The 26553-nt window shown below is 42.1% G+C and overlaps 1 protein-coding gene across 1 annotated transcript in view; it reads left to right on the top strand.

The window, feature by feature from the left end:
- Dpp10 (Dipeptidyl peptidase 10) overlaps positions 1-26553 on the top strand; it is a 139943-nt gene that overhangs the window by 112664 nt on the left and 726 nt on the right. The window contains exons 6-17 of the mRNA XM_073092276.1: positions 964-1106; positions 3438-3580; positions 13063-13186; positions 13588-13823; positions 14586-14706; positions 15178-15316; positions 16809-16981; positions 17741-17883; positions 18388-18579; positions 19148-19305; positions 19920-20131; positions 25787-25962. Coding sequence (XP_072948377.1) covers positions 964-1106; positions 3438-3580; positions 13063-13186; positions 13588-13823; positions 14586-14706; positions 15178-15316; positions 16809-16981; positions 17741-17883; positions 18388-18579; positions 19148-19305; positions 19920-20131; positions 25787-25930 — 1928 coding nt within the window. The 3' untranslated portion in view covers positions 25931-25962. The remainder of the gene's footprint in view (positions 1-963; positions 1107-3437; positions 3581-13062; positions 13187-13587; positions 13824-14585; positions 14707-15177; positions 15317-16808; positions 16982-17740; positions 17884-18387; positions 18580-19147; positions 19306-19919; positions 20132-25786; positions 25963-26553) is intronic.

Here is a 26553-nt window from a genome sequence, read left to right as displayed (position 1 = left end):
ACACGAGAATTTTATATATTAAAGATTAACACATTTGTATACATTTACTCACGAATTAGGCATTCCTGTAATGTTCAGTCAACGTATGCTATATTTTTTTATAGCTTATTTTAAAAATAACTATATTTCGGCGAAATGTTGGCAACCCTAGTTTAAAGTGCACTTTTCAAAGGTAAAACTGGATCTGATTTGTTTTCATTTCGGGCCTCGAGCACCTTTTACTGCTAGCACTAAAAAATAAAAGCCTGAATGTATTATTCCAACTGTTCTTTACCTCATATAATGCTCCTACTAGATTATGTACACCTGGTACGTCACTTTCAAAGTTAGTTATAATTTTTTAGGCATTTTTTAAGTATGCAGTCCACCTAAGGTAAGTAGATACTGTCGTCCACGGAAATATATTAAACCCCCGATAAGATTAAATTCCTATCGGAGATTGGCCACAGATGAGTTGCTACGCCGACGACTAATTTGGATGTATTTAATTTCGTTTATTCGTATAGTCAAAGATGTGATACGGATTGCCTTTTTATAGACGTTCAATCTTAGTTCTCGGGCTACGCTTATAATGCTAAGTGATAGATTTCGGCTAGGTTTTTCTATTGCAAATGTACATAGGTATTATACATTTCACTGCTGATGATTGCAGGTTCGTTTTCTACTCTGTTACATAAAAGAGCAAGTTTATGGATGGTTTAGTAGAATTTTAAACTAATTTTCCATTTTAGGGAACCTGAAAATCGTTATTATGAGTTAAGTTATTCGTATCTAGACAATAGGGCATAATGTTGTGACACACAAAAACATGCATCTTAGACCAGTAATCAAAATCATAGGAGATTTTGCTTGACCGGAAGTCGAACTCTGAACCTTCTGCGTATCAAACCCGCATAGTCATACACTATGCCGCACGGTACGTCGAAAAACGGAAGTATTACTAATATTTTGATCTTTTTGCAGAGGAGATCCTCAAGTCTCGCACAGCACTCTGGATGTCAGCTGATGGCCACATGGTGCTCTACGCGACCTTCAACGACAGTTTAGTCCACGAACAGAAGTACCCCTGGTACGGCGCCGCTCTGGACACTGATGACCCTGCTAAGGTAACCTATATACTTTACTTACTTTGAAGGTGGTAGAAGAACCCTTTGTGGTTCGACTCTGGAGACTCTTTGTGCGCCACCGCCACACCTATTCCTGTCCAATAACAGCAGTATTAGGCACGAGTAAATTCACAGTGCAGCGCTGCTGTGTTCTGGACTGAAGAGTGGATAGGAAGATTCTTATATAAAGCGTTCCTTAGTTCTCAGGGTAGCAGCGCATCTGTGACCAAATTCGCACAGAAATCCAATCCTGAGGTTGATTATAGACGTCCATAGGTGGCAGTGGCTTCCTACCTGGTGTACTGCATGCTCGTTTACTGTTTCTGTGTTATAAATAAAAAAAACAAAGGTAATGTGAGTTCACATCCCGCGTAAATTGGGTAATTTTTTGGGTTAGTAATAATGGGTCATTTTTTTAATAATGTGTACGTGACAGGCATCGACCATAGAAGCTTAAACGAGAACACAGATAAACAATGTGAAAAGCGTTAATATTGTTTGGTTATTTGCCATCCTAGCATCCATATAATATGAAATCAATATTATTTAATTATGTGGCACTTCAGAAGCGTAATATATTGTAAATCTTAAAAAAATAAAAATTTACTTCCATTAAAAGATAATTTGTTGAATTGGTAGTGAATTGAGTAATTAAATAAAAGTTTTCGTAAAAATCAAAACCTATTATTCCTGTTCATTATACGTGTACAAATTAAAACATAATATTAACAAATGTCAAATATTTAATGTTTTTGTTATACAATCATGTAAAAAAAGCTAAAGGAATTTTAATGATATTTAATCCACAAATAATTAAGTGCTGGAATAAGATATATGATAATTTCTGTAGTTATTTGCGATATGACGTGTGTATTTTTTTATATTTTTTGAAACATTTTTTTTGCATTTTTTAAATTTTTATTACGATTTTTTTTGTATTTCTCTCTAATCTCAGTTTTGTAATTCACGCCGACGAAGTTACGGGTATACACTAGGTAAAATATAAACGGAATACACAACAAAGTGATATACTAATCAAAACATGTACCCAAACAGTTACAGACTCATCACATTTTCAGCTCGTCCAAATTGACTAACCGCTGAAAACGCTCTGTATCGCCATAATATCGTTTATCAAGCGAATACGTGACCTGATAACGGGATTGAACGAACGAAATGAATGGAGTAATTCAATTTACGAGCGCACATATGAGGTGTGACGTCACAATTTTTTTTGTTACTTCTACTATGTTACTTTTACTTTATTATACTTTGTTACTTTTTTTTGTACTTGGTTTTCCATTTTCGATGTAGGTACTGCAATATTTTATAACCGGACGGAATGAATGCATCGTGAAGAATGTACAACGTAAATGTAAAAACAAACTTATATACACGTTATTTCAATATGGAAAATAAATATAAAGAATAAAAGAAGTCACAGGTTACTTTTCTAGTGTATATTTGAAGCAACATAAAATATATAACATAATTTAAAATAAATTTCGTAGTTTTAAGACAGTCGAATTACAAGATATTTTTTAATTACCCAATAGGTTAAAAGACTTATAATTTATATAATTCTCCGGGAATTCCGTTGCCAAATTGCATAAAGATTGATTATTGAGTTCAGTAGCGAAAGCATAATAAACAAACAGTTAAATTATGTTATTAGTTTACAAATTATCTTAACCTAAATGCTTTGCCAAACAAATTAAAAGAAAAATAACTTCCAGCCAACGACCACGAATGCTTAGACCCACTTGCCCCATTAGGGTATGACGAATTGCCCCATTATCCCCAAGGGGGCAATCTGGGCAAACAAGGAACTGTTTCCGGGCCGTCACTTTTGACATGAGATATGTTTTAAGGACAGTGACATTTTGCTTAACATCACTTTATTTTGTTTATGAATGTTTTGATTTAATATGGAAATAGCAAAGAGTACGCAGTCCACATGATGTTAATGGGAACTGCTGTCCATAGACATCTATAATCAACACCAAATAAGATTAGATTCCTACCTGAGGTTGGCGACATTTGCGTTGCTGCACATCAGGACTAAGGTGGAATACGAGTACGTTGGAAAAGCATGTCTCCACCCCTTCTAACCAGAACACAGCAGCGCTTAATACTGCTTTAATTAGGCATACAAGGTGTGGCGGTGATGGCGCTGGAGTCGAACCAAAGAGGGTTCTACCGCCCATAACCACTTTAATAGTAGTACTTTGTCACCCACCACCATTAGATCTTCTTTTACTAACGCAATATGTATTTCTACTAAAAAAATATAAAATAACTCATGTTTATATACATAACATTTGTCTTTAGACTTACCCGGAGATCAGAAGTGTGAGATACCCAAAACCGGGAACAACGAACCCGACCATCAAACTGACGGTGGCCGACATCGCAGACCCGAAGCACATAAGGAACAGACATTTGGCGCCGCCACAAGTGATTTTGGATGAAGGGTGAGTAAAGTTATTACAATTGGGGTATTAGATCATTTAGATAGATCAGATAGATAGATTATTTATTTCAAGAACTTAAGCAAACAAATTATATAGCACATAATAAACAGTGAAATCCAAAAATACACATATGGAAACACAAACTTAATTATGAACTTATTGACTAAATTTTCTTAAGAAATAAAAATATACAAAATATAAAAAAAACTGAAAATAATATAAAAACCCTGAAAATAATAAAGTAAATTAAAAAAATAAAAACAAACAAAATACATAATTGAGTGTTGCAGCTAAAGTCTATGAAAAAGGTTCCGGAGCTCAGAAAAAAACCAAGATTGGATTACATCCTGTAGGGCTCCGGGGGCTCGCAGCGATGCTTAGAGCAAAGGCCTTATCGAAACTAATCGGGTTAATATCTATTATTTGGGAAGTCGGAGAAAACAGCGTTCCATTATTTTACGTAGTCAGAAGTGACATCCAATTTATTTCTTTTAAAAATACAAAAAAGTATAAAAAGGTAAAAATATATAAAACCTATCCCTATTGTCAGCCAGCAGCCTGCATCGCCAACACATCCCAAAAAACTTTTGTTTTCTAACGAAGTGACGTTACTTAAGCATCAAAATTGCGACTAGCGTTTTAGATTATTTAAGAACAAACTGATAATAGTATATTTAACATTTTTATTATAACATTTATATTGAATTGTTAGAAATCGTTCAAATCGTCATTTCTCGTTTGCTTTTTCTAAAATCTACTTACCGATATCATAAACATGTAGTTTTAGAATAAATGTAGTACGAATGGCACTTTGGGAACAATTTGGAAAACTCAGGGTATTGATTTCATCACGATACGTAACGAACGTTTCATTACAACGTGTTAAATAATATAAATGTTTTTTTTTATAATACTATTTTATAATATAGGAGTAGCAGATGAGCATGTAGTCTACCTGATGGTAAGTGGCTACTGCCGGCAAGGACATCTGTAATCAACCCCAGATAGGATTAGATATTTCTACCTGAGGTCGGCCATAGATAACTGGAACGCCTCGGAAAAGTATGTCTCCATTACCACATCCTTCAAAACGGAACACAGCAGCGCCTAACACTGCTGTTATTAGGTAGAAATAGGTGTGGCGGTGGTGCCGCCGGAATCGAACCACAAAGGGTTCTACTAATAATATAAAAAATGTACAAGTAATATAAAAAATCAGCTACTGGGATTGTAATCTCCTAAACTCACATCTGTGCCACTAAATATTATATTTAATTTATAACACAATATCAAACTCTGATCGTATAATAAAGTTATCGAGATTTTCTGCGAAACACATATAAATTCTCAACGGAATTTCCTTTCTATTATACCTGGTATAATGTTATTTTGAAACCTTTTATTTTCATTTCTTTGCTCAAACAATAATGGAGTTATTCGTTTTATTTTTATATCCTGTAACCCGGAAAAACAATTCGTCTCGAAAAAATCGATTTACAATCGAGAAATCGATTCTCTTAAATATCGAGAACAAAAGGATCGATTACTTAAAAATCGATCTTCGATTTTATCAGTGCTTTGGGAATTTATCCGTTAAAAATCTTTGTATAATTTTTGTCGAAAAATTCGCAAGTAATTGTAATAGAAATCCATTGTTATTAATCAATCTATCTGAAGTTTTGCCTACCAAAGATACGACTTCTAACTATATCTCAAACTTCGAACTTTAACTAAATCGGCGTAACTAAACTAGCGTTAAAACTATCTAGATTGATTATTAAAAACGGGCGTAAATTGATTATTAAATACGTTATTAAAATCGATTCGTTGCTTGATATCGATTAAAAACACCGATATGTTTGGTTCATAAATCGACTATTCGATAAATCTAACTCAAAACGACATCCCTACTCGTAAACTCAATGGGCTGTATGTATTGTCACGTCGACGTTACCCACTTTTGCAGAAGGCCCGAGGCTACACAAAAGGACAAGGACTATAAAGGCTTTGTAGATAAAACACATGGGGATCCCTTAGAAAAACACAACTTTAACTTCCATTCAATCGTATTTAAGATGAAAGTTCTTTTACGAATATTGACAAGGTTATGATAATGTTTAGTTGGAATACTAATATTTGTTTTGTTTAAATTTCTGTCTTTTCAACACATATATTGTATTCTTAATATTAACTATTGGTGTTAGAAGGAAATGTGGGTATGCTGCAAAAAGGAGTAAATATAACCTTTACTGGTCTGAGAGGTATGTACCACTGGCATACCGGTTTTTACTCTGTAACGTAAATATGCTGCTGTTTTCTGTACCCTTACCATGAGTTTTTACGTTTTGACAAATATGACTGATTTGGTTTTTGTTTACGTATTGGCCCATACTATTTTCAAGTTCTGACACAATCCTACTAATTTTAAAGGTGGTAGAATCCTTTGTGGTTCGACTCCGGCGGAACCACCGCCACACCTATTTCCGCCTTATAACGGTACTGGTCTGAAGGCAATATGTAACCATATCTGGTTAGAATACAGAAATACAGATGGCAGTTATTTAAATTAAACATTACATTGCACATTTAACAATAACTGATAATAATTCATGTATAGAACAATAATAATAAGTTTATGCTCTGTACAATAATTTGATACCTTGTCGTTATTGCAGTGTTTCATTGCTTATAATGTTACGGTGCGTATATTTCTCAATATAATGTGATGTTTAATCAATGTACAATATGCAGTACATGTGAAACAGTAGGTACATTTCGAAGGTTGAATTTACGGCCATTTCCCAAGCAATGTTCCTAATATTCCCGAGGGAGCCCTTAATCCGCCTCGGACAGGGGAAACGAATGCGCCAAAATCCCGTAAAATATTTAACCGACTTCAAAAAGGAGGAGGTTATCAATTCGGCCGGTATCTTTTTTTTTTTTTTTTTTTTTTTTTTTTATGTATGTACAGCAATTACTCCGCCGTTAGTGGACCGATTTTAATAATTCTTTTTTTATTGTGTAGAGACGAGCTGCGAGTTGGTCCCATTTAAATATGGTTAGGATCCATCGATTGGTTCTGGAGAAAAAGAGGGGAACTCCTCCACCCATGTAAATATAACAGCCATAACTTCGCCATTTATGAACCTATTTTAATGCCTTTAATTTCGTGTGTGGACAATTGCTACAAGTTGGTCCCATTTAAATATGATGAGGATCAGAGTGGGTTCTGGAGACAAAATATGTAACTCCTCAACCGATGGCTATAATTGAGTTTTGTTTGAAGATATTTGGTGTAGGTTCTAATGAAATTGAAAAACCAGTTTATCTTTGACTATTTAAGGGTCTGATAATGTGGCTCGGAGTCAAAATATGTAACTCCTCAACCGATGGGAATAATTGAGTTGTGTTTGAAGATATTTGGTGTAGGTTCTAATGAAATTACAAAGCCAGTTCATCATTGACTATTTAAGGGTCTGCTAATGTGGCTCGGAGTCAAAATATGTAACTCCTCAACCGATGGGAATAATTGAGTTGTGTTTGAAGATATTTGGTGTAGGTTCTAATGAAATTGCGAAGCCAGTTTATCATTGACTATTTGAGGATCTGATAATGTGGCTCGGAGACAAAATATGTAACTCCTCAACCGATGGGAATAATTGAGTTGTGTTTGAAGATATTTGGTGTAGGTTCTAATGAAATTGCGAAGCCAGTTTATCTTTGACTATTTGAGGATCTGATAATGTGGCTCGGAGACAAAATATGTAACTCCTCAACCGATGGGAATAATTGAGTTGTATTTGAAGATATTTGGTGTAGGTTCTAATGAAATTGAAAAACCAGTTTATCTTTGACTATTTAAGGGTCTGATAATGTGGCTCGGAGTCAAAATATGTAACTCCTCAACCGATGGGAATAATTGAGTTGTGTTTGAAGAATGTTGGTGTAGGTTCTAATGAAATTGCGAAGCCAGTTTATCATTGACTATTTGAGGATCTGATAATGTGGCTCGGAGACAAAATATGTAACTCCTCAACCGATGGGAATAATTGAGTTGTGTTTGAAGATATTTGGTGAAAGTTCTAACGAAATTGCAAAGCCAGTTCATCATTGACTATTTAAGGGTCTGATAATGTGGCTCGGAGACAAAATATGTAACTCCTCAACCAATGGGAATAATTGAGTTGTGTTTGAAGATATTTACTGGTTCTAATGAAATTGCAAAGCCAGTTCATCATTGACTATTTAGTTAGGTTAGGTTGGAACATATAAGACAATATAAAACTAAGCGAGCAGGGCGCGGCAGCGCCCTGCGAGCGGGCGGTTCCAATCAATGTAAATTCAGACCTTACCTTAATTCATGATCTCGCTTATACAATTTTATATTGTATTAATATAAATGTTATTATGTCATCACTAAAAAGGGTGAAAAAAAATTTTTAACAAAAAATACAACCGACTTCTATGTCACTACAAAGTAAAAAATAATTCGAATAAATGTTGGTTTAGTACATATTTCTGAAGTCGGCGCTCATATTAGACACGCTGTTTACATCGTTATCCAACGAAATATATTGAGCGCCGAATTAGACACGCACACATATTAGACACGCTGTTTACATCGTTATCCAACGAAATATATTGAGCGCCGACTTCAGAAATATGTACTAAACCAACATTTATTCGAATTATTTTTTACTTTGTAGTGACATAGAAGTCGGTTGTATTTTTTGTTAAAAATTTTTTTACTGCGTTAAGTTTGGTTGAGTATTGAACTGAATACAGTCGGTATTCGGTATGCCGCGTTGTAGTTAGTAGCTAACCTAAATGATAAACTTTGACATAGTTGCGATTTATTCTGACTACGCCTGAAACTTTGTCTTTCTTCACTGTAATATCAATATTAAGTGCTGCTATATGTTCTGAAAGGTTACATTATGGTTAAGGAAATACTTTGAAAGGCATGCCTACTTAGTCTCTCAGTGGTAGCACTTTGTGGTGTGGCCGATCTTGCGTAGAGCTCTAACCCTATCTGGGATTGATTACAGACATACAGATGTCTATGGGCGGCTGTGATTATATAAACGTGACTCTCTTTAAAAAAGTTCATAATAAAGCAATTAAATTTTTTAACAATCTTCATTTCCCGTACCTTGGTAGAATTGCAGTATTTCATTGCTTATATTTCCACATTTCACGTTGCATATATTTGTCAATATAATGTGATGTTTAATCAATGTACAATGTACAGTACATGTGAAACAGTAGGTACATTTCGAAGGTTGAATTTACGGCCATTTCCCAAGCAATGTTCCTAATATTCCCCTGGGAACCCTTAATCCGCATCGGACAGGGGAAACGAATGCGCCAAAATCCCGTAAAATATTTACTGCGGTCAGTTTGGTCGAGTATTGAACTGTACCCTTACCATGAGTTTTTACGTTTCGACAAATATGACTGTGTTGGTATTTGTTTACGTATTTGCCCATATAAATTCCTATCAGCGCCCCTAGCGGATTGTATCAGGACTATAGTGTCAGTAACGTAACATTAAATGTCTACAATGACAAAATGGCGCTTTATGTTTTGTTTCTCTTTTTTGCGAACATGTGAGGCAGACAAAAAGACTTGAGTACTTACTTATTGTTACGTTTACTCAGTCTAACGAAGTAAACGGAACAGAATAATGGATTGAGTAAACGTAACGTAAAATTGTGGGATGTTTTGAAAACTCATGGTAAGGGTACTGAATACAGTGTTTTCGGTATTCGGTATGCCGCATCGTAGTTAGTTAACCTAAATGGTAAACTTTGACATAGTTGCGATCTAGTCTGACTATGCCTGAAACTTTGTCTTTCTGGTATTTGGGTTAGCACCGGTAATGCTATTAGTTTTGATAAATATAAGCTAAGTTAGAATGTTTAGTTAGAAACTCGGGCGCTTAGCCACGAGGACCGACGTTCGAATCCCAGTAACTTAAATCAGATTTTTCTGAGTTCTCAAAGTTATGTGAAGTCTGCCAATTTGCATTTGGTTAGCGCTGTGGACTACACCTATTTCCCAGCATGGGAAAGAATGAGTTGACGATGATAAAATAGACTTTACAATACATGATGATTCGAGTGGCATACTTACAGATCGTCATATTGATCTAATACGCAGAGGGTTCCAGGTTCGATTTTCGACCTTCTTTTTTTGTTATCGAGGTAAACCTTCAAAAGATACCGGTGCCGTGGGAGCGACACAGGGTGGGACTCTTACCGCACTAAAACCCCCCCGGTGGCCGCCCTCGGCGCTGCGTAGAGGACTCCGAGATCTCCAAAGGAACGCAACCGGAGTCTTCTTAGCGTCTTCTTAGGCTCACATGATGCTCGCCACATCGTCTGGTGCGTACGCGGGTATGCGAGACCACACATATCACTGTCCTTGCCGGGGCCGTTGGCCGGACGGTTCGAACTCCCACTCTTGCCACGACCCCAGAAACCCCCTTATAGTCGCCTCTTACGACAGGCAGGGGATACCGTAGTCCTATTCATGTCCCGGAACTACTCGCTTTTTAATTCTAACGTACCTAATAGGTAACGCATTTTTTGTTTTTCTTTCTTGAACAACAGCCAAGTGCTTCTTTAACAAAATTAATCCCCCCATACATAATAGACTTTGAAATAATTAAATGGCTCCTGAAATTTTAAAATAACTCATAGGTACAGCAGCAATTAATAAAGCTCTCCACTTAATACTAGCTATATCAGTCATGCTTATAAATCCTACAAAGTTGAAATAGTGCTATTTATTTGAGCACTTTCAATTTTTCAGCACATATTCAGGTGTTTTGGGAATTTTCTAGTATTAAAGTATTATGTTGGATGTTTTAAATAGATTATACCTGCCTACTTGAAAAATGTTGGTGAGAAAAACAATAAGAATTTTACTTTTCAGAGGCATTCCAGCTTAGTCCTCAGGGAACGCATTAGTGGCAGACCTCAGGTCATGAATCTTATCTGAAGTTAATTAAAGATGTCCATGGACATCATGGTAGTAGGCACTTACCATTAGATGGACTGCTTGTTCCTCTACTACTTCTGTATTATAAAAAAATAGGGTTTTGCATAGCTATGAGTACAATTAATTCACGAATACCGGGTATGTAGCAAGTTGAAGGTGGTAGAACATTTTGGATTTCGACTTCGGAGGCATTACAATTACACATACTTCTGTCCAATACAGCAGTGTTCAGCACTGCTGCGTTCAGGAATGAAGGGTGTTTTAAGGGAAGGAAATGAGTTTAATAGCCAGGAAACTTCCTTGGTGACCTCCTTATCCTCTGAGCACGGTACCCTGGTTAGGCTCAGCTCTGGTGAGCAATTACACTCACCACAACTTCTGGTGTTTACAACGATATGCGGCCACACATACTGTCTTCCTTCACGGATGACTGATTGGGCGCTTTGACCTCACAGTCTTGCCGTCCGCAACCCGGTAGACCCTTTAGTCGCTTTTTACAACCGGCAGTGAATACCGTAGCTCTATTCCGCTCCAGAGACTACAAGGACAAAGACTATTTACCTAAACATCTCGTTCTTAAGGATCCAACATTATCCAGTGGATGGGCAATGGGTAATACTGAAAAACAAAATGTACAAAAGTCCTAGTTTTTCTTGTCACGCAGTCTTAAAAGTCAACGAGGCAGTAAGGGAGCATCCCCTATTATTCACAGCTGACCGATATTTTCTTGAACATACAACCGTTAAAGGTCCTTTGTATGATATGTCCGAAGAATAAACGTCTTCGAGAGTTTTGGGTTACAGAATCTACGCATAGACAATTCGGGATAAGTTTTTCTTTGCTATTTATAGTTTACTAGTAGAGCCGGCATAAGCCGTGACTAAATTAGGTTCAAATATATATTCGAGAGAAGGGTGAACAGAGGTTTTATTGTAGGCCAGTTGTTCTCAAACTGAGCAATAATGTTGGGCCACATTGTGCAAAAAAGAATATCACGGAGGCCTCGTAAAGTGCACAACAAGATGTTTATGGTTCCAGAGGCAACGTGTTTTTTTAATATTTTCAATTAAAATAAATTAAAAAATTACCAATTACCTACATCAAATATTTCGATCTTATTCCCACATTTTCTTGTATGATTGAAAAGTGAATTTTTAAGGGTCTTAGAAAATAATTATTTTTGAAAAATAACATTTGACGAAGTAATTAGACTTATAAATAAAATCTTTAACAAATAATCATCTTCGTTCTAAGTGTAGTAGGTAACGTAGTTATAGCATATCACTATCTATAGTATACAAAAAAATAATAATTACCTTAAAAAAATGAAGGTCTACAAACAATATTTGGAAATATTTCTCAAAATGAAACGGCACTGTGCATTACACCTCCAATTTATTAAATTTCCGATAGAGCCTCATATACATTTGACCTATTTTCGACTCCCGAGAATAAACCCCAATTCAGAAGTTTCAGGACTAACCTTGCATTGAATTATGAAATAAGGTGGCAACATAATTCCCACAGGAAATTTAAAGGGAAACATTATTTGGGTTTCTACTACGAATAACACTTAAGTTTTTTACAGTAATCTAATAAAATACTCATCTAAGTACACATTAAATAAATTCCAATTGGTAATAAGTAGGTATATGTTTCTAGTCAAAGCTTTCACATACTTTGTTGGGAGGTGTTTCAGGTGGTAGAACTATTAAAAGTTCGACAGTTTTAAATGGGGTAGAACCAGTAAGGTAATACTGAAGAGATACCACCATCACACTTATTTCTAGCGTGAAGCAGTTCTTGTGACTTCCTCGTACATATGAGGCGTCCATCTTACTCCTCAAGAGTAACGCATCTATGATCGACTTCAGGTAAGATCACAGATTTCTAGTGACGGACTAAGCTCGTCAGAGGCCCGGGCCGAAATATAGAATGGGGCCCAGTCTAAGAAGTTGATCTATTTTTACAAGCGTTTAAAAATGCCTACAAGGTAACTTTTAAAATGTCTATAAGACCCGGGGCGGACCGACCCTGAAATCCAACTGAACATCAGGTACCCTGTATTACTTGCTTATCGTTGAACAATATATATTTCTACTAGTGCAGCCCGCGGCTTTGCCCGCATTTTAAAGAAATAAAAGGTAAATTTGTATCTGCCTGAAAATTCGTAATATTGGAATGACAGAGGTGCCATCTGTCGAAAATTGGTCTTACCAACTCTCAAACCCTCGTGAGCTCTTGGACAACAACTTTGCTAAAGATCATCACTTGATCAAATGCATAGAATTAAAAATTAATTAAAAAAAAACATTTCCCACGGACTAAATTATGAATCTAAACCATTCTCAAGTCCCCTTGAACACACACAACAAATTTCATCAAAATCAGTCCAGTCGTTTAGGAGGAGTTCGATGACATACACAATTACACACGCACATAAGAAATATATATATATAAAGATAACTTTGTTCCAGGGACTACTACTTCACGAGTGCTCAATGGGTGTCGTTGACAGAAGTGTGCGTAGTGTGGCTTACGAGAACCCAGAACCTATCAGTGGTCTCCGTCTGCAAGAGTCCCATGTGGCACTGTCAGGAGGTATTTAGCTGTTGTGACTTTTTAAGAAGCTTCTTTTATTTCACACTTTCTTAGTGTTTTATTCTTCCTTATTATAGAAATCCAATTATGTTAGAAGGGAAACATATAATGCAATTCATAATTACAGATAATAATTATTATGTAAAGAGGATATTACCCAGATCAGAACAAAACATTTTAAAATGTAATTGAAATTAAAGCTAAACTAAGCATGTAAATAAACAAAAATTACAGTTAAAAATACTTTTAAATCTTAGACAACCATATACATTTTTATTTATATGCGCAAAAACCAAAACGGCGGTTCTAGTTCTAAAATATATTCGTTTCTAGGTTGATTAATAATAATTTCATATTTTACCATACAAATTTATGAACTTTAATCTCTTTTCTTTCCCAAGGTATACAGGATAACCTCAGGCTCAGAGGGTTGGGTGGAGTCAGCGCCAACTCCTCTCTGGTCGGCCGGGGGCGGAGCGCTCGTCACTCTAGCACCCGTCCGTGATGGTCCCGCGGGACTATTCCGTCACATAGTGAGAACAGAACACAACGCGCATGGCCCTAGGGCGTTGCCGCTGACGCACGGGAGCTTCGACGTCGTAAAGCTGCTGGCGTGGGATCATGCAAATCAACACATGTGAGTTTATGCGAGCCTGGTACTTTTTAGTCTAGTAAACAAACTTACGAAAACATAAAAAATAGAGGTAAAACTTCCAAAATATGAAACAGTCATAAATGTAGTAAAAGAGTTTAGTACATAGAAAAAACATTTATTTTAAACAAAATAAGATGTAACTTAAAGGACTTTAGATCTCTTGGTTAATTATTAAAAAAATATTAGGAGTTAAATTTATTAGAAGGTCCTGAAATAAGTATTTTAGTGGAACAGTTATTTATAAGAATACAAACGGTCCATGAATGCACGAATTTGGAAACGGGATTCATACAAGTTTATGGGAACCTGGTACTTTTTTGACGCAATTATTTACGGGCTATGAAGTAACTTACAAGTTTCCACATCTCCAATAATTGGTGTGGGACCATACGAATAAGCCTATGTGATTTATGAAGGTAACGTGTAAAGGTTTATAGGAGCCTGGTTGTCTTTGTATAAAACTTTATCTAAATATAGACTATAACTTATAACAATATCTTATATATTATGACAATGTAACAGACCTTTGTTAAATAGGTAAACAGGGCAAATTTCTTCTAAGATACAGGGCATGGGAAACCAAGGAGGAATATTGTAGGGCTGAATTCAGTAAAATATTTTTTTTAACTAAGGATTCGTACTATGTACATAATTATTTTACAACTTTACCAGATAAAAGTGGGTACATTAATTTTATTGGAGTCGACCTGGGTATGACAGCAGTCTTCATTTTTGTTTATTTAGATATTACCTGGGTATCCCGGAAGGTAAACCAGGACAGCAGCATTTGTACAGAGTATCGTCAGAGGCGCCGCGGCCCGGCACGCCGCAAAAACTACCCTACTGTGTTACATGTAACACACAGGTAAGTAAAGTGAGTATCGTTAACTTCGCATACATTTTGTTTTTTTTTTGTTTGTGTACAAGACAAAACAATACATATTGTGTTTCTTTAACAAAAGGTTCAGTGAACAATATTAGAAAAGTCAAGGAGGTTTTTGTAGTGATTATACCTTAAAATTTGCCTATTAAACTTGCCTTTCCAAAACAAAAATAAATCATTTTTATTTTTTTCATTCTTAAAATACCCTTTTTCTGTTTAATATTTTTTTTAATATCGTTCATATTTGCTATGAAATTTTAAGCTATTAGTAAAATAAATAAAACCGTTTAAAATATTGTCAACGATTTGCCTACGAGTACCTAAGTCTTACTTTTGATCATAATTTTTAACTTAATGGAATGGAACTCATTGCTGCTCTCAAGAAGGAAGAAAAGGGATTTTATAATAATAGTTAAAAAAGTGTTATAGATAAAAATCTGATGTTCTATTTAGCCTTCCCCGTCAATAAACCTGGAGTACTACGGCAACTTAGCCTCTTCAGGAGACAGTACTTGGGACAGCGATTGGGATGAGGAGCTTCCTACAGCGACGCCGTCTCCAACCAAGAAGAAGAAGAAGCCTAAGCAGCCAGGTAACTACAAAACTATTGATACCTAGTTACTGTCCCATTACTGGTCACGGGTCTCCCTTTGAGTCAGTTTAGGTCATATATTTAAATAAGAAAATGCTTAAAAGATACACTAGAATTCCCTCTGTCGTGGTTGTCATGGACACATACAAGGATGAATACACAAACACCTAGTCCCAGGACAGATGTAGTTAATGTTTACTTTAATAATTCAGTACCCTTACCAGGAGTTTTTACGTATTGACAAATATGACTGTTTTGGTATTTGTTTACGTATTTGCCCATACAAATTCCAATCAGCGCCCCTAGCGAATTGTGTCAGAACTTGAAAATAGTATGGGCCAATACGTAAACAAATACCAAAACAGTCTTATTTGTCAAAACGTAAAAACTCATGGTAAGGGTACAGATACGAGTATTTGACTCACTAGGGATTGAACCCGGAACTCTTTGGGCGTCAGATAAATAGATAGGCGACCTCGGATTGTCAAGCACAGACTACCATTTTTTTTTTTCAATATAAGGGTAGCAGACGCCTGTCTCCCTTACCACACCCTTCAAACCGGAACACAGCAGCGCCTAACACTGCTGTTATTAGGTAGAAATAGGTGTGGCGGTGGTGCCGCCGGAGTCGAACCACAAAGGGTTCCACCACCTTCAATACCTTCTACCATATCCTACTGATTTGGTAGACTTCAAATACCTACTTAGGATTTTTTTTAAGAACTCGCAGGCATGCAGGTTTCATCACGATCCATGGTTACAAAAGTTTAGTTTTCAGATTTGATATAATAGTAACGTAACTAACCCTATTTATAAACGAATAGTTATAAGGTCACTTAACCTATGATAACCAGCAGTGATCTTATAGTTTGATAAAATAAATAATTATCATACGTAAAACAATTTATAAAAATGTCAGTTAACTTACCTTTCAATATAATAAGTAAGTCGTACCTACACATTTTGAATTTCATATTTTTGAGCGTATTACACATAGAAGCATTTTTATCTGAGTTGCGCATACAAAGTTTTCGAGAGAATTTCAATTGCGGATCACGGAACTAAACTGAATTTTGTAGGTGTACGTTAGATTTGAATTTATTTTCGTGCTTGTAGCAAGTTACAGTAGTGCCATAGTAGAATGTAATAAAAAAAGGAAAATACATAAGTATCTACAGATGAACATACCTGCTTTTCGAAATCTGTAATAAATATTAGAAAAGATTTATACATCTGAATAAATGTATTCATTAGTTATTATTTTGTAAATTGTTTTAGAAAGGCCACAATCCAAATTGGCAGCTCATTAACATCTCGCTCATTTTATAAAGAGAGAGAGAGAGAGAGAGAGTGAGAAATAGGGACATGAGATAGATAAGAAAAGAAAAACATACAAAATCCGTCATTTTAGATAACACTTTTCATTGAAACAAACAAGTATGCATAGTTTGTCATCGGATTTTGTCATGATAGACACCTTTTGTTCCAACAGAGAATCTTATTCAAAACCTGCCGTGCCTTTACCACGATGCGCACTTCAGTCCGTCGTCAGCTTACTTCGTACTGGAGTGTCTGGGCCCCACCGTGCCCACGTCCAGTCTACACAAGACGGCTCTCCCGGAGCCAAGAATGCTCATGCATTTGGAGAATAATACTGTAGTTAAGGTAGTTACTGAAAATCGATTGTGTTGAAAAAAATAGTAATGCTATTGTTAGATGACTTAAGCATAGATTAGTAAAGATTACGCACTCCTAACAAGAAAATGTAACCAGTTTTGACAATTGAAATTGTCACTGTCATCTAATTCCGAGTTTGAAAAATATTTAAAAAACCTAATTTTTGGAGCATTTACGAATAAAACGATATTTCTCCGCACGTTTTCTTCGATTTCGTAATGTTTTTGTACCACTTAACTCCACGTCTCGGCATTGTTCCGCGTAAATTACACCATGACAGTCGAAGTCGTAATGGGAAAACAGGCAAACATTTTGCGTATGTGTCAGCCATTTGTGACTTCCTTCAATTACAAGGAGGTGAGATATCTTTACTAATCTATGGACTTAAGGGATGCAATCCTGGAGATTTTTTAAATATAAGAATAGAGTAGCAGGTGAGCATGCAGTCATGATGGTAAGTGATTACCGCCGCTTATTGACATCTGTAATCCACCCCAGATAAAATTAGATTCCTGTCTGCAGTCGCCGACTAGCTAAGCTGCAATGCCACCCTTACTACAACTACTACGTTAAAACTAGAACACAACAGTGCTTAATACTAACGTCGTAAGGCAGAAATAGACGTGATGGTGGTGCCTTTAGAGTGGAACCAGAGAGGGTTCTATTACCTTCACGCTTGCTAATAGGGCCAGCTTGCCATGCATCTTAGCACAAAGAAAAGATTGTTTAAAACTTTAATGTCTGTAGGAAAGGCTATCAGCCATAGCTCTTCCAACTCCTCGGACGTTCTCCGTGCAGCTGTCCAGTGGGTACGCGGCCAGGGTGCGCTTGTTGCTTCCACCTGGGTTGAGGGAAGACGAGGTCACCAAGTATCCCTTGGTGATGAAGGTGTAAGTTGAACATTTTTGAATATTTTATATTTTTATTGAGAATGATTTAAATTTTAATCTTCCCTGTGAGTAATAAAGTTTATAATAAACGAAATCGAAAATTCGTAATCCTAATTATTGTTATTTGTAATGATAGGCAACATTATTTTGTATGGGAGGATATATGCGTAAAAGTAAAATGTCTTTTTCACTGTGATCTGATTGAGTATCCTATTATTAAAAAACTCCATTATTATTAGTTTTTTTTTTTTACAAAAATACAATCATATGTAAATAAATTTTAATAGAAAGAAACAATAAAAGAAAAAATCATTTTTTAATTTCCTATTATGTATATTATTTTATGCGCAATAATATATATTTTTTTAATTTATTTTTGTATGATTGTGTTTTAAATAACAATCGGAGCATATGTTTTTGAGAGAAATTTGAATATAAATAAAATGTACACTCGTTATTCTTTGTTTCAAACAAAACACGTATAATAAATTAAAACATGTTTAGTGACGGTCGCCCCGGCACCCAGCTGGTAACAGAGCAATGGTCACTGGGCTGGGGTTCAGTGGCGGCTGGTGCGGGGGCGGTACTAGCTGCAGTGGACGCCAGAGGCGCTGCAGGACGTGGCCTCGCTGCTCATCATACTTTGCACCGTCGACTGGGGACCATTGAACTGGCGGACCAGTTGGAAGTTGCTGAGTGAGTATGCCATACGATATAACAATATCCTGGGTAGTGACGGTAGACTCGGCACCCAGCTGGTAACAGAGCAGTGGTCACTGGGCTGGGGTTCAGTGGCAGCTGGTGCGGGGGCGGTATTAGCTGCAGTGGACGCCAGGGGCGCTGCAGGACGTGGCCTCGCTGCCCATCATACTCTTCATCGCCGACTTGGGACCGACTAGGAGACTTTTAACTATGTTCAAACTTAAGAATACCCAATACATTTTCACAATTTACTAGGTACCTGCCAGAATCTCTAAAATATTTTCGTACTTTACTAAGTACTTTTAGGAACACCTGATATATGTCGTAATCAACAAGGTACTTATGAGAATCCCTGAAACATCTCTAAAATTGACCAGGTATCTACCAGAATCCCTGATATATTTTTTAAGAATCCCCGACGCATTTTCATAACTTACCAGGTACCTGCAAGAATCCCCGACACATTTCTGTAACTCACCAGCTAAACAAAAACCTCTAACACCTCACTCGCAGGTACCTCCGCGAGTCCCTACACTTCTAAACAAAAACCTCTAACCCGCAGGTACCTCCGTGAGTCTTTACACTTCATCGACGCGCGGCGCGTGGCGGTGTGGGGGCGCGCGCACGGCGGCTTCCTGGCGGCGCTGGCGCTGGCCAGCCCGCTCAACGTGTTCCACTGCGGCATCGCGCTCGCGCCCATCGTGCGCTGGCGGTACTATGGTAAGGATTCATATACTTTCTATGGTTCTTTGGATTGATTTAATCGGAGTTTTATTGAACATTTTTATGTTACTTTGGATTGATTTTATCAGAGTTTTATTGAATATTTCTATGTTACTTTGGATTGATTTTATCAGAGTTTTATTGAATATTTCTATGGTATTTCGGATAGCCCTACCCAAATAAAGCAATCGAGTTTTATTGAAAAATATGATTGTATCATGAATGCGATGGCGGTGTTATGGTACTTTGGCTTGGTTTATTTAGAGTTTTTTTTTGTACCTATCCATAATTGCGTCATGCATATATACATATCACCCCATCTTATTTACATTTGAAAGTTTCCATAAAAAGTTAGAGCAACTGGGTTAAGAAAAAACTTTTTATAAAGTTACGATTTCTTAATTACGTAGCTATGTTAATGACTTCGATCAAGAATTCCAAGAATGGGAATATGCATCTTGTTGGCATTATTAACCGAAGGTGAATGAAGTTTTTATAATCGTAGCTTCACATTAGGATTAACCATAGACAAGTAAAAACTTTGAAAGAATATCTGGATTCATTGTACCTTCAATACTCGAGTATAAATAAACATGCGACGTTATCAACAGCATCAGCGTACACGGAGCGTTACATGGGCTATCCGAACGCGACGAACAACTACCGCGGGTACGCAGACGCGGACGTGACCAAGCAGGCCGCGGCGCTGCACGACAAGATGCTGCTGCTGGTGCACGGCGCCGCCGACGACACCGTGCACGTGCAGCAGACCATGGCGCTCGCCAAGGCGCTCGCGGACCAGGGCAGCATGTTCCGGCAGCAGGTGGGTTGGTGACCAACAAGCCGCAGCACTACACGACAAGATGCTGCTGCTGGTGCACGGCGCCGCCGACGACACCGTGCACGTGCAGCAGACCATGGCGCTCGCCAAGGCGCTCGCGGACCAGGGCAGCATGTTCCGGCAGCAGGTGGGTTGGTGACCAACAAGCCGCAGCACTACACGACAAGATGCTGCTGCTGGTGCACGGCGCCGCCGACGACACCGTGCACGTGCAGCAGACCATGGCGCTCGCCAAGGCGCTCGCGGACCAGGGCAGCATGTTCCGGCAGCAGGTGGGTTGGTGACCAACAAGCCGCAGCACTACACGACAAGATGCTGCTGCTGGTGCACGGCGCCGCCGACGACACCGTGCACGTGCAGCAGACCATGGCGCTCGCCAAGGCGCTCGCGGACCAGGGCAGCATGTTCCGGCAGCAGGTGGGTTGGTGACCAACAAGCCGCAGCACTACACGACAAGATGCTGCTGCTGGTGCACGGCGCCGCCGACGACACCGTGCACGTGCAGCAGACCATGGCGCTCGCCAAGGCGCTCGCGGACCAGGGCAGCATGTTCCGGCAGCAGGTGGGTTGGTGACCAACAAGCCGCAGCACTACACGACAAGATGCTGCTGCTGGTGCACGGCGCCGCCGACGACACCGTGCACGTGCAGCAGACCATGGCGCTCGCCAAGGCGCTCGCGGACCAGGGCAGCATGTTCCGGCAGCAGGTGGGTTGGTGACCAACAAGCCGCAGCACTACACGACAAGATGCTGCTGCTGGTGCACGGCGCCGCCGACGACACCGTGCACGTGCAGCAGACCATGGCGCTCGCCAAGGCGCTCGCGGACCAGGGCAGCATGTTCCGGCAGCAGGTGGGTTGGTGACCAACAAGCCGCAGCACTACACGACAAGATGCTGCTGCTGGTGCACGGCGCCGCCGACGACACCGTGCACGTGCAGCAGACCATGGCGCTCGCCAAGGCGCTCGCGGACCAGGGCAGCATGTTCCGGCAGCAGGTGGGTTGGTGACCAACAAGCCGCAGCACTACACGACAAGATGCTGCTGCTGGTGCACGGCGCCGCCGACGACACCGTGCACGTGCAGCAGACCATGGCGCTCGCCAAGGCGCTCGCGGACCAGGGCAGCATGTTCCGGCAGAAGGTGGGTTGGTGACCAACAAGCCGCAGCACTACACGACAAGATGCTGCTGCTGGTGCACGGCGCCGCCGACGACACCGTGCACGTGCAGCAGACCATGGCGCTCGCCAAGGCGCTCGCGGACCAGGGCAGCATGTTCCGGCAGCAGGTGGGTTGGTGACCAACAAGCCGCAGCACTACACGACAAGATGCTGCTGCTGGTGCACGGCGCCGCCGACGACACCGTGCACGTGCAGCAGACCATGGCGCTCGCCAAGGCGCTCGCGGACCAGGGCAGCATGTTCCGGCAGCAGGTGGGTTGGTGACCAACAAGCCGCAGCACTACACGACAAGATGCTGCTGCTGGTGCACGGCGCCGCCGACGACACCGTGCACGTGCAGCAGACCATGGCGCTCGCCAAGGCGCTCGCGGACCAGGGCAGCATGTTCCGGCAGCAGGTGGGTTGGTGACCAACAAGCCGCAGCACTACACGACAAGATGCTGCTGCTGGTGCACGGCGCCGCCGACGACACCGTGCACGTGCAGCAGACCATGGCGCTCGCCAAGGCGCTCGCGGACCAGGGCAGCATGTTCCGGCAGCAGGTGGGTTGGTGACCAACAAGCCGCAGCACTACACGACAAGATGCTGCTGCTGGTGCACGGCGCCGCCGACGACACCGTGCACGTGCAGCAGACCATGGCGCTCGCCAAGGCGCTCGCGGACCAGGGCAGCATGTTCCGGCAGCAGGTGGGTTGGTGACCAACAAGCCGCAGCACTACACGACAAGATGCTGCTGCTGGTGCACGGCGCCGCCGACGACACCGTGCACGTGCAGCAGACCATGGCGCTCGCCAAGGCGCTCGCGGACCAGGGCAGCATGTTCCGGCAGCAGGTGGGTTGGTGACCAACAAGCCGCAGCACTACACGACAAGATGCTGCTGCTGGTGCACGACGCCGCCGACGACACCGTGCACGTGCAGCAGACCATGGCGCTCGCCAAGGCGCTCGCGGACCAGGGCAGCATGTTCCGGCAGCAGGTGGGTTGGTGACCAACAAGCCGCAGCACTACACGACAAGATGCTGCTGCTGGTGCACGGCGCCGCCGACGACACCGTGCACGTGCAGCAGACCATGGCGCTCGCCAAGGCGCTCGCGGACCAGGGCAGCATGTTCCGGCAGCAGGTGGGTTGGTGACCAACAAGCCGCAGCACTACACGACAAGATGCTGCTGCTGGTGCACGGCGCCGCCGACGACACCGTGCACGTGCAGCAGACCATGGCGCTCGCCAAGGCGCTCGCGGACCAGGGCAGCATGTTCCGGCAGCAGGTGGGTTGGTGACCAACAAGCCGCAGCACTACACGACAAGATGCTGCTGCTGGTGCACGGCGCCGCCGACGACACCGTGCACGTGCAGCAGACCATGGCGCTCGCCAAGGCGCTCGCGGACCAGGGCAGCATGTTCCGGCAGCAGGTGGGTTGGTGACCAACAAGCCGCAGCACTACACGACAAGATGCTGCTGCTGGTGCACGGCGCCGCCGACGACACCGTGCACGTGCAGCAGACCATGGCGCTCGCCAAGGCGCTCGCGGACCAGGGCAGCATGTTCCGGCAGCAGGTGGGTTGGTGACCAACAAGCCGCAGCACTACACGACAAGATGCTGCTGCTGGTGCACGGCGCCGCCGACGACACCGTGCACGTGCAGCAGACCATGGCGCTCGCCAAGGCGCTCGCGGACCAGGGCAGCATGTTCCGGCAGCAGGTGGGTTGGTGACCAACAAGCCGCAGCACTACACGACAAGATGCTGCTGCTGGTGCACGGCGCCGCCGACGACACCGTGCACGTGCAGCAGACCATGGCGCTCGCCAAGGCGCTCGCGGACCAGGGCAGCATGTTCCGGCAGCAGGTGGGTTGGTGACCAACAAGCCGCAGCACTACACGACAAGATGCTGCTGCTGGTGCACGGCGCCGCCGACGACACCGTGCACGTGCAGCAGACCATGGCGCTCGCCAAGGCGCTCGCGGACCAGGGCAGCATGTTCCGGCAGCAGGTGGGTTGGTGACCAACAAGCCGCAGCACTACACGACAAGATGCTGCTGCTGGTGCACGGCGCCGCCGACGACACCGTGCTCGTGCAGCAGACCATGGCGCTCGCCAAGGCGCTCGCGGACCAGGGCAGCATGTTCCGGCAGCAGGTGGGTTGGTGACCAACAAGCCGCAGCACTACACGACAAGATGCTGCTGCTGGTGCACGGCGCCGCCGACGACACCGTGCACGTGCAGCAGACCATGGCGCTCGCCAAGGCGCTCGCGGACCAGGGCAGCATGTTCCGGCAGCAGGTGGGTTGGTGACCAACAAGCCGCAGCACTACACGACAAGATGCTGCTGCTGGTGCACGGCGCCGCCGACGACACCGTGCACGTGCAGCAGACCATGGCGCTCGCCAAGGCGCTCGCGGACCAGGGCAGCATGTTCCGGCAGCAGGTGGGTTGGTGACCAACAAGCCGCAGCACTACACGACAAGATGCTGCTGCTGGTGCACGGCGCCGCCGACGACACCGTGCACGTGCAGCAGACCATGGCGCTCGCCAAGGCGCTCGCGGACCAGGGCAGCATGTTCCGGCAGCAGGTGGGTTGGTGACCAACAAGCCGCAGCACTACACGACAAGATGCTGCTGCTGGTGCACGGCGCCGCCGACGACACCGTGCACGTGCAGCAGACCATGGCGCTCGCCAAGGCGCTCGCGGACCAGGGCAGCATGTTCCGGCAGCAGGTGGGTTGGTGACCAACAAGCCGCAGCACTACACGACAAGATGCTGCTGCTGGTGCACGGCGCCGCCGACGACACCGTGCACGTGCAGCAGACCATGGCGCTCGCCAAGGCGCTCGCGGACCAGGGCAGCATGTTCCGGCAGCAGGTGGGTTGGTGACCAACAAGCCGCAGCACTACACGACAAGATGCTGCTGCTGGTGCACGGCGCCGCCGACGACACCGTGCACGTGCAGCAGACCATGGCGCTCGCCAAGGCGCTCGCGGACCAGAGCAGCATGTTCCGGCAGCAGGTGGGTTGGTGACCAACAAGCCGCAGCACTACACGACAAGATGCTGCTGCTGGTGCACGGCGCCGCCGACGACACCGTGCACGTGCAGCAGACCATGGCGCTCGCCAAGGCGCTCGCGGACCAGGGCAGCATGTTCCGGCAGCAGGTGGGTTGGTGACCAACAAGCCGCAGCACTACACGACAAGATGCTGCTGCTGGTGCACGGCGCCGCCGACGACACCGTGCACGTGCAGCAGACCATGGCGCTCGCCAAGGCGCTCGCGGACCAGGGCAGCATGTTCCGGCAGCAGGTGGGTTGGTGACCAACAAGCCGCAGCACTACACGACAAGATGCTGCTGCTGGTGCACGGCGCCGCCGACGACACCGTGCACGTGCAGCAGACCATGGCGCTCGCCAAGGCGCTCGCGGACCAGGGCAGCATGTTCCGGCAGCAGGTGGGTTGGTGTAGTAGTCGATTATATTCCCGCACGCACCTCAAAGATGACGGGATGGAGTAGCTCCAGCCCGAGATGGGCCCGGACGCGGGAAAATATCGTCGGGACCGCGGAAGAGTGCGCCTAAGTGAGTCTACTTAGGTATATTTAAGTTCCTCTGACTCGTGCAAACCTTTGTATATTATCTAAAATTTGGAAAATCCAAAAGTGCACGACTCATAATGCTCATTTAATTATGAAATATAAAAAAAAAAAAACTTAAGTCGTTCAAAATTAATTGCCGAAAAAACAGCTGTAGTAGGAAGAAGGTACTGCACAAGCGCCCCTGGTGGAATAAATGTACATAATCTTGTAGTTTTCGTTTTTTATTAATTGCAATTAAACGACACTGAATTAATTAATCATTCGCATTCAGTGACCTACAATCGTCGATTAGAATTAAAAAAAAAATAACTCAAATGATTAATTTTTTCACAAGTTACAGTGTTTTCAGGTTTCACACATGACGGACAGGAAAATTTTTTGACCTATTTTGGTGTTTTTTTCCAATTCTATTGCAGTAAATCAATTTTTAAAAAGTATGGAATTAATCTCCATTAAATTATCTCGACAATAGTATGCAAAATATCTTGATTCCGTGAACTATCAAGGCTATAATAATAAAAATAGCCGCCAAAATGAAGCGAAAAAAATTTTTCGATCGTAAAGCACTCTCTGATGCTTCGCATCATGAGTCGTGCAATAACAGCATTGAAATACAAATTCCTACAGGGCTGTTTTTTGGACACGTCCAAAGTCAAGTCAAGTGTCATATCGGGCAAAGTAGGTAAGATTTTCTAGACAAGCGTACCTCTTCTAATGCCGCATTATTTTATATCAGGAAAATCGGGCCCAGACTTTGTCTCATTGATACTGGTAATTTTCAGCTCTGGGATTAAATCTACGTCTTAAAAGTAGTCTCATAATAGATACGAGTAACTTACAAAATAATTTCATTTCAAATTTCTTCTCCTAGATCTACCCTGATGAGGGTCACAGCCTGGAGGGTGTGAAGAAGCATGTCTACCGCACGATGTCGGGCTTCCTAGACGACTGCTTCAGGAAGCAGGTGCCGCCTGAGACTAAGGCCGGGTTGCGGAACGGTGGAAATCTTGACTGAGATACGTGGAAGGACGAAGAGTTTAACTCTTGGTGAGGTATTAGATGCTTTTTCTTTCGTATTTTTAAGCTACCGACCAAAGAAGATAACGTCGACTAACGCGACACCATTTTAATTTTCACGTTTTTTATCTTGCAGTTCACTGCCACAATTGGATATTTGTAATCATTTTTTTTTCATTTTCAACCCATTATTGTCCCACTGCTGGGTACGGGTCTCCTCTCATAATGAGAAGGATTAGGCCATAGTCCACCGCGCTGGCCAAGTGCGAATTGGTAGACTTCACATACCTTTGAGATTTTTTTTTTATAAATCTCTCAGGTATGCAGGTTTCCTCACGATGTTTTCCTTCACCGTTTTGCAAGTGATAATTAATTTCTAATACGCATGTAATCAATACAATAACATTAAAATCTAATCTGAAGTTGACGACAAATAGGAATACGTTATCCCTGAGGAATAATTTAGAACGCTTCGGATAAATATGGCTTCCTTACCCCACCCTTTAAAGCTGAACACAGCAGCGCTTAACACTACTGTTATTAGGCAAAAATAGGAGTGGTAGTGGTGCCTCCGAAGTCGAACCATAAAAGATTCTACAAGCTTTATAACTACTACTGATA

The sequence above is a fragment of the Epargyreus clarus genome, unplaced genomic scaffold (genome assembly GCF_041222505.1).
Source record: "Epargyreus clarus isolate Ecla_fem2 unplaced genomic scaffold, WU_Ecla_fem_2.2 ptg000035l, whole genome shotgun sequence".
NCBI classification, from domain to species: Eukaryota; Metazoa; Arthropoda; class Insecta; order Lepidoptera; family Hesperiidae; genus Epargyreus; species Epargyreus clarus.
Note: the sequence above shows the minus strand (reverse complement) of the source record. Positions and strands in the feature narration are given on the sequence as shown.